This window comes from Corvus moneduloides, chromosome 17, assembly GCF_009650955.1.
Source record: "Corvus moneduloides isolate bCorMon1 chromosome 17, bCorMon1.pri, whole genome shotgun sequence".
Classification (NCBI taxonomy): domain Eukaryota; kingdom Metazoa; phylum Chordata; class Aves; order Passeriformes; family Corvidae; genus Corvus; species Corvus moneduloides.
Window position 1 is genome coordinate 953,549 of NC_045492.1, and position 8,895 is coordinate 962,443.

Genomic DNA, 8,895 nt, shown 5'->3' on the forward strand with positions numbered 1-8,895 from the left:
CTCCTCCCCGGGGCTGGCGGGCGCTGGCGGGTCCCAGCTTCGTTTTGTCCTGGGTGCTGCCGGGGGCAGCCAGGACCGGGACCCGGGACTCGGGACCCGAGGCGGAGGGGAAGGGCCGGGCCCGGCTCCAGCCGGGGCTGCTGCGTGGCCCGAGCTCCCCTTCGCCGCTGACCCGCACCGGGCGGATCAGCCCAGCCCCACCGCACCGGGCGGGTTCGCGTTCCGGGCCGAGCCTCCAGGGAGCTGCATCCGAGACTCCTCAGTCCTGCCTCCCGAAGGCTGAAAGAGTTTTCCAGGAGATGTGCATGGACATGATGTCGCCGCCACAGCCAGCCCGTAGCAGGGGGCTCACATGTCACTCCTTGTCGCGGGGCACGGGGGCACCCGGTGGGACCCTCAGCGAGCGGTGCCGTGAGAGAGCCGGGTGTCTGCTCTGCCACAGCCGTCCATCCTTGGCTGCTCGTGCGTGTGGCCCTCTGGGATGAGCGCCGCAGATCGTGGTCCCCTCCGCAGCACAGCGGGTTTGGGTTGGTGTTTGCAGGTGCAGCTGGCCAGGCTCACCTGGCACTGGTGGCTCCCTGCTCCTGGCTCCAGCAGCACCGGCACAGGTGTCAGGAGGGGCTGAGGCTGCTGGGCAGCACAGGGAACCAGCACAGAGCCGGGGGGAGCCCAGATGGGGGCACAGGACCAGCCATGCCTGGGGCAGGCCTGAGCTGTGGTTACCAACAGCTCCCTTTTGGCAAAGAGTTGTGGTGGACATACATGCGGGAGTGGTATGCGGTGTGGGGGTGGGCTGGTTTACATGGATGTTTCTGAGATCAAACTGGCTGAAACATTTATTTTTTCCCACTACACTTCTTTCAGAGATTGACCTAAAAACCACCAGTAAAATAACTGGAAGATGGAAGATGTTGTTTCTTATCATGGTCCAAAAAAATGGTGAAAATTCCTTATCCCTGCAACAACACTGGGCTCTCTCTCGACTTGGCACATACACTTGGTTCTTTGGCTACCAGATCTGAAGAATCCATCTACTGCCCCTATGTATCCTGGACATCTGTTGTTTTGGGAGGCAGAGCATGCGGAGTGCTGGGCTGTTTGGCTCTGGGGAGGTCACCTGACAGGTATGTGTCCTACTTTCTCATCCTCCAATGAGCCAGCTAATCCCCTGCGTGAGCAGCTCCACTGGCTCGGTGTTCCTCAACGCAGGGACTTGTAAATCTTCCTTTGCTGTGGCACTGGCAAGGTTTTGGTTGTGCCTTCAGCAGCCCGAGGGCGTCATGGCCATTGCCAGCTATAGTAAATAAATAAATAGGAATAGGGATAGGAGTAGGAGTAGAATAGTTTGGCTTTTGCAAGCCAGTCTCAGCCTGCTCCACTTTCAGGCATCTCTCCAGTCTTCCTATCCCCAGCAGCTGGAGGGGTCTCTTCCCCATCACTGCATCTTCTCCAGGGCCAGGAGCTATGTCCACACTGCATCCTCTTCCACCCACTGCCTGGCAGAGGATCAACCCACCAACCCAGCCTCTGCCTCTGTGGTGTTTATGACAAACCCAAACCAATTGGCTGTGGCAGGAGCAGCCACCTCAGCCCCTGTGACCTGCCACCCCTTGGTCATGTCACGGCTGGCTCCAGCCTGACCAGCCCCTGCGGCTGTGGTGGGGCAGAAGGTCAGAGCCCTGGTCAGGGAGGGTTAATGTGACTCTGTCCCATTAGATCAGATCCCACGAGGCTCTAGAAGGAGCCACGCTGGGGGCAGTGGAGTTGCTCCTGAGAGCTGCGGGTCAGCAGGGGTCAGCAGGAAGCTCCTCGAGGCTGAGAGCCCTCAGCTCATCGCGTAGGGATTGTGCATTCCAGGGTACCCTTCTAAAGTCTTGAGAATTCTTACAGTCAGGTAGTTCCAATTCTGTTTCACAGCACGAATCTGTATTCAAATGTTGGCTGAGGTTTAATTGGTTTATCTAGTTTAATTGGTTTATAAAAGAAGTTTATTTGAATGTTACAAGCTTTGGGACAACTGTGGGCAGCTGAAAGCTTGGAAATCGAGCTGGGGAACTGCAGAGATGGTGACACCCCGTGAAGGGGACAGAGACTCCGTAGGGGGTGCTGCCACCCCAACAGGCACTGCTCGGTGCCAGTGGCAGGTCTGGCTGGGCTCTGACAGCTGGGATTGGCAGGACGTGAGATGCCTGGGGGCACAGCCACCCTCCAACAGTCCTTGGCACCCACCCCAGTTTTCTCCCTTTAACACCCACAGTAACTTGCATTAGTTGTAGCACATCCTGTGCCTGGAGCCCAGGGACCACCAGAAACTCCTTTACCATTTCCACCCCACAAAACACTTGCTGCTCGCCTCTCAGCAAGGCTAGACCAGGGGATACCTCTCTCCTTCCTGCCAGGGACTGGCTGCTCTTTGCTGAAAGCCAAGGTGATGTTCTGCAGGGAGCTCCACTGTGGGCAGTGCAGCCTCCTCTCTGCACCCCCGTGTGAGCTCCGTAAGGATACAGCTCCTGCTGGAACTGTATCCCGACAGCTGGGGCTCCCACAGCCCAGCTCTCCAGTGCAGGAAGGACCTTTTTCTCCCCAAGCTGAGGCTCTATGGTAGCACTGACCCCCTCCAGCCATTGGCTCTTTCCCACCAAGGAGTGGAGAGAGCAGAGCAAGCTTGTTGCACCAGGGCAGAACTGTGAGGGCAGGGGTGCTGCCCAAGCCCTGCCCTCCCACAGCGTTCCCTGCTCCTGTCAGCCACTGCTCTCCTGTCCTCCCAGCACCAAACCATGCTCTCTGCTAGACCAAATCTCTGCAACCCCCCCCCCCCCCCACTGTATTTACAGTTCTCATCGTTTGCAAGATGCTTGGCTCCCATCTCCTGGCTGCCACATTCCCTTGAGCTTCTTAAAATTAACTCCTTCCTTTGTGAGCAGACACCAAAGCCTTAGTTCTGTTGCTGACCAGCACAGGGGATACCAGCTCCTAGCCCCTGAGGCACCCCTTAAAACAAGAACCTGAAGAGATAAAAACCTGCAGCTGAGCAACAGCAATCAGTAAATTCTTTACAAGGAGCCTTGAAGAGATCGAGAGGCCAATGTCTGTTCATGGTCATGATCCTCCTCAACAGAGAATCCCCCTCAGCTCAGGTTCAGCTTCCAGCCACTAGAACTGCACCGAACTGTCCAAGGAAGTGAGCTGGTGGGAGCACAGGGAAGCAAGGAACAGAGCAAAGGGGCAGGGAAGCAGCTCTGCACTCTCTCTGCATGTGGTACAGCAGTGCTCCTAGTCCTGCTCCAGGCCACACCTGAGCACTCTAGAATGAGCAGTGGCACAGGGCAGGGACAGTCACTAAAGGAGCAGAACAGCTTGAACAGGCAACACTCAGCTTAGCCTGCTTAGCCGAAGCATGGATCTAAGCATTAGCTACCACTGCAACTGCTTCTGGCCTCTTCTCCAAGTGCAGCACAAGAGACCTGAGAATCCCAAAAACTTTACCAAAATATCCAACTCTGAAAGGAATCCCACACTCCTACCATTTTACAAAACATCAAAGACCAGAGGACACAGAAGTTGCACAGTGGATTATTCAGGCAACATTTATTGGAGCATTTCAAGTATACAATGGTTTTACTGATGGCTGTGAGCAGCTAAGATGCAGACAGATGCCAGCAGGAAAGGGTGACCTAGAACTAGCAGGCTGTGCAATTCTCATGGGAAGTTAATGATTTCAGCTGATAGGAGAGGAAAAGAAAGTAGCAGACTAAAAGTTTGAGCAAGTTTGGGGATAGGGAAGAGAAAATAAAGTTTTTATTTGAGATCATTTACTTAAATTGGCCACTCACAAGTAGCAGAAGCTGTCTGCTATTGCACTCGTCCCTTGGCATCCCAAGGACCTAAAATAACCAGGGCTGTTTCTTCCACCAAGAACAGACAGATTTTCCCTGGTAAAAACGGAGGCTCGCTCTGGCTCAGCACTTGGAGATTGAGATCCCTGGCTTTGCACTCCCAGTGAGAGCCAGGCTGTGGCACTTCCACCAGCGAGGAGGCAATGCAGGCTTGCAGCAAGAGCACACTAAACTATCAACCCCTCACTATAAGGCAGCAGTAGGTCAGGACTCTTTCTGGGTGCCTGAGCTGTTTAGAGAAGCAAGGGCCATATGGCAACAAGACTACAAGGTCCTCTGACAATAACAAGGACTGTGCGTGTTTCCCAAGAACTATTTCTGAAAGACACGTTCTTAAAAAATATCTTAAAGCAGAGACTCCCCACTGATGCACCAAAAGGGCATGGCTAAGGAGGGACTGAGCTATGAAGTGATCAAGCACCTCCCAGACCAGAGGTTGTGTACTCTGCCCAATTTGCAAATTGGTACTTCTGCATTTAAGATAATAGCTGCCTCGATTGTGTTTTAGTCTCCTGCATTTATGAACAAGGAGCAGTTGAATTCAAGAGCTTAAAACCAAACTGAAACGCTAACATTTAACAGGGTATATCCAGAATGACTCCTTGGAGACTACGAAGCTCTGAGGTATGTGATGGCAACTTCATAGTCAGGCTGGCAGAGTGCAGTGGAGCTTCTAAGCCTCCTGAATACATCTTGGTTCACCAAATGGAGCAATTCTTCCTAGCAAAATCACTTAAAAATTTGTCTTCAGCAAAAAGCATTTAAAAATTCTGATCGACAACTGATTTGCAAGTAAAACAAAAAAATATTAGAAATGGTAACAACACAGTCTGTTTAATCAAATCAGATCTGGTTACTACAAAAACATGCTAAGGACGGCCACCAGCTCATGTCCTGGGTACTGCTGGGCCTTCTGCCCACGTATCTACAACTGCTTTTGAAACACTGTTTGTCTAAAGGACAACCATGGAAGACAAGTCAGGGTTTAATGACAGATTTCGAACAGAAGGGCATACATACATTAAATTAACAGAATTCAACCTTCAGCACACAGGAGTTTGATAGAGTTACTGGCTAGAGTCACAGGAAGTTCCAAATTTGAACAGTCTTGAACCACTTCCAAAAATTCCAATGGCTTTTTAATAGTTCCAATAATTCACAGGTGTATAAAACGGAGACAGGCTTCTCCAGCAGAAGAGTTGGGGCTCCTCCAGGCTACCCAGACCACTGGTACAGAGGAGAGCTGGTTTAACTTCCCCACTTTCCCACCAGTCCACTAAAGACTAGGATTTATTAGAACCTTCTCTATTTACTGACGACTGATTTGACAGGCAAATGCTGCAGACTGTGTCAATCATAGTGGATGGCAGTATAGAAGATTATCCAAACAACCTGTGGGAAGGAAAGGAAGGGAAGGTTATTTGGATGCCTCTGGAGAGGGCTCAGACACAGCAAACGAGCCTCGGGCCTTGCTCTCACTAGGGGACTGGGGACTGAATTCCAGCTTTGAGGTGGTCCTGGAGAGATCTTAGGATCACCACGTGCCACAAATGGTGGCGTTCGACTTATCTGCTGCCTGGGGCGCCCAGCCTTTCCACATTAAAATCCCACCACAGCTCCTCCAGTGATTTAGAAGCACCAGCAAATCAAGTGCTGTGATCAGAGACTTCGGGGAGGGGAGTAAGGGAAAAACAAAGACACCCAAAACACCAGTCCAGGTGTAACTAGTTCGAGATGGGATGGAACTCCAGGATATCTGGGACAGAGGATGGGAGTGGTTGATGCATCCTTTCCTACAGAGAAACCCCAGGTGTCAGCACTGTATTTCACAGGCAGCAGCCATTAGATTTTGAGATTTTCTTTCCCAATCACTGCCACTTATTCAATGGTGTTAACACAATCTGTCTTCTCTCACCACTTCACCTGCTCTTCTTCCAGGTCTTCAGAAAGTGCACCAACACAATTCACAGATCAACTTAAAGAAAGCAAGAGGCATTACCAGAAACAGTGCAAAAGATGTCATGAATCCCTCCTTCGTCAGCTCCCACGTCCCACCATACTCCTCCTCATCTATCTGCTGGAAGCTGCTGAAGTAGAGGTACAGAACACCAGCATTGATCAGGCAGAATCTGCAGGGAAGAGGTTAGGAACCATCATTCAGTGGCACAGGCTGCAGGTACCCCACATACCATACAGTGAAATATCCTTCATCAGCAGACAGGAAGCAAAGAGAAATTCTTTTCCTGCAATGCTTCCCAGGCAGCTCAGTCACTTCCTTGAAAGAGCCCCTGCAGGCTATTGAGACCTTGGCTAGGCAGAGACATTTGCAAACAGAGACTCCCAGAGCAGATCCAGCACCTTCCCAGAGCCAGTGTCCAGAGAGCAGGGCTGTGTCCCCACCTCTGCTGTCCCTGTTCCAGGCACATGTCAGGGCCAAACAGATTTTCAGTTCATAACTCACTGCAGCCTTCAGACACCTCTGGGGAGGTGACCCAGCTCACATGTCTTGTGGGGATTCAATGCACACACCCCCTTCCAGGCACTGCCTTCCCCACTTCAGCCCTGACTGGCTGAAAGAGCCACGTCAGGAAGCCAGGAGTGCTGCCGGAGCTCTGCCAGTGCCACTCTGCCAGGGCCACTCTGCCTGCTTGGGACCTGTGGCCTCTCATGTTCTGAGCAAACCTTTTCTTTCACGGAGCAGCTGCCCCTCTTGTCTGCTGATAGAACCTCCTGTCTGAGCAGGGCTCCTGGCTCAAAGCCCAGGAGGTGCACACCTTCCCCCCATGGATCCTTCCTGGGTGATCACACCAGGAACCCCGCTCCCAGCCCTTCCCACACACGCAGGACACACATACCAGGTAACTGAAACTCTAGTTCCCTTCTTCTGCCATTGCCCTTTTTAACAACAAAACAAATAATAATTTTAAAAAGTATTAATCAGGCTGAGGAGAAAGAAACTGATGGACATGTTATGATTTGGATGAATTTCATGGCAACCAACAGTCTGGAATGCAACGTTGGCTGTGAGACCCAGAGCAGGCAGAGCCTGCCTTTAGCCAGCCCACTGTTCACAGCACAGCCTCAAACAGGCTCCCAGGCCAGGCCAAATGTGGGAAAGTACACGAGACAGAAAAGGAAATAAACCTTACACTGCTATTCCCACGAATCCCTTCAGTGGAACTACTCCCCAGATGATTCCCAAAATAACCGCAATGATCTGCCGGAACCAGTAGATCACATCTAAAAACTCGTCCTGAGGAGATAAAGCACAAGAAAAACGTTGGCATTTATTAAAGCACCACACAATTAACAGGTGAAAATTCAGCATACTTGGATCCCCACTCAGAGTATAAAATACTGCACTCAGAACAGATAAAGCAGCTTAGGGCATCATGCACCCTGGACTTCTCAGCTTCCACATTAAACACACAGCTTTGTCCTCCGACGGGCCAACTGCATTGGCAAACAAGTCTCTAGTCCCCTTATTTACTAAAGGTGCAATAATAATCCCCCAGAATAAAAGTTTAAAGAACTGTTTATGCTTTAAGACTGTTCCACCCACTCTGCCCCAGGCGCTCAGGGCAACTCCAAAGCACAGCCATACCTCACTCACACCACGAGAACTGCTGTGCTTCCCGAGCAGCAGGGGTGTGCTCATTCCTTTTAGTCCAAGGCCCCACACTCCTGCAGCTGCTGCAGCCCAGCAGTGCTGGCTCACACTTTAGTAAGATTCACTTCAGCTGACGTCTCTTTCCTCAGCCTCCCCAGGACTGGGATTGTCTCAGCATTCCCCCAAACACCAAAGCCCTTGTGATCCCACCTAAGCCTGTGGGATGTGCCAACTGTTCCGCTCCGTGTGGAAGATGTGGATCCACGTCAGATACAGACATTTCTGCTGGTCACTGAGCTTGTCAGGCAGCTCAGCCTTCAGTTCACATCCTACTGTGTCAAAACATTGGCACAGCTGTCCCTGCTCCCCTGCTGACTGAAATTCCAGCTCCATCTGCCAGAGGTGAGGGGGCAAGGCCACACGAGCCCCACCAGTTCGGGGAGCAACAGGTAAGGAAAAAGTGACACAGATTCCTGCCTGTCCCCCAAGGAAACAGAGCGTGCGCCTTCCCCACGCCAAAAGGCACAGCCAAAGCCAGGGAGCAGAGGCCCTGGAACACGCGCTGTGTGCCCAGGCCGGGCCAGGGAGCCGGCAGGAGCCGCGCTCCAGCGGGAGCTCCGGGCAGCTGGCGGCTGTGCTGCTGGGAGGCGGCAGCAGGGAGAAGCACTGAGCAGGAGCACTGCAGCACACGGGAAAACTTCGGCAACTGGATTCTATTTCCTCTTGAACTATACAAGGGCAATTTTTATTTGATCCAAAAAGAGTTTTAAACCACAAGCCAAAAGTAACTGAGGTGTTTTAACCCTGTGTTTGCCTTGGCTCCACGCCCGAAGAGCTGGGCGTGCTGCGGCACCCGGGGCACCGGCCGGGCCACGTGCGGGCACGGGGGACGCGGAAACACGGCCCCGGTTCTCGGTGGGGCGGCGGAATGCTCGGAACAGGAGCATTCACCCCCCAGACACCCCGCCGCTCACGGCGCTGCGGGCACCGGGCGCCGGCGAGCTCCGCCACAGCCGCGGCACGGCCCGGGCGCGGCACCGGCTCAGCCCGCCGGGTCCCCGCGGAGGCTTCACCCGCGCTCAGAGACGACGGCTCCTCCGACACCCCCGCGGGACGGAGCCGCCGCGCCGGGCGGGTCCCGGCCCCTCCCCGAGCCCGCAACTCAGGGCCCCCTCCGGTGCCACCGCCCCGGTCCCACCTTGTCGTGCCAGGCGGAGTCGCTACGCAGCGCTTTGCCCCACACGGAGCCGCGCCCGGCCGCGCCGCCGTTGGCCACCGCGTGGTGCTGCGGGTGCGGCGGCTCGTCCCGGCGCCGCCCGCCGCTCATCCCGCACCGCCGGGATCCCGCACCGCGATCCTGCGCCGGGATCCGCCCGCCCGGCCGGAACC

The 8,895-nt window shown here is 53.8% G+C and overlaps 1 protein-coding gene and 1 long non-coding RNA gene across 4 annotated transcripts; one reads left to right on the forward strand and one right to left on the reverse strand.

The window, feature by feature from the left end:
• Nucleotide 1: 1 nt before the first annotated feature.
• LOC116452513 lies at nucleotides 2-7,443 on the forward strand. Of its 3 annotated transcripts, none has more exons than XR_004243521.1 (3): nucleotides 2-608; nucleotides 865-1,124; nucleotides 5,835-7,443. It is a non-coding gene; the product is annotated as an uncharacterized LOC116452513 (long non-coding RNA). The 3 variants fall into 3 exon arrangements; XR_004243520.1 differs by having other exon boundaries at nucleotides 2-527; XR_004243519.1 differs by having other exon boundaries at nucleotides 2-1,124.
• Nucleotides 3,562-8,895, reverse strand: RAB5IF (RAB5 interacting factor). Its single transcript, XM_032127088.1, has 4 exons — nucleotides 8,705-8,895; nucleotides 7,046-7,149; nucleotides 5,896-6,025; nucleotides 3,562-5,288 (listed from the first exon to the last, which is right to left on the reverse strand). Exons 1-4 carry the CDS (start codon nucleotides 8,831-8,833, stop codon nucleotides 5,247-5,249), a joined length of 405 nt encoding a protein of 134 aa, XP_031982979.1. The 5' UTR covers nucleotides 8,834-8,895; the 3' UTR covers nucleotides 3,562-5,246.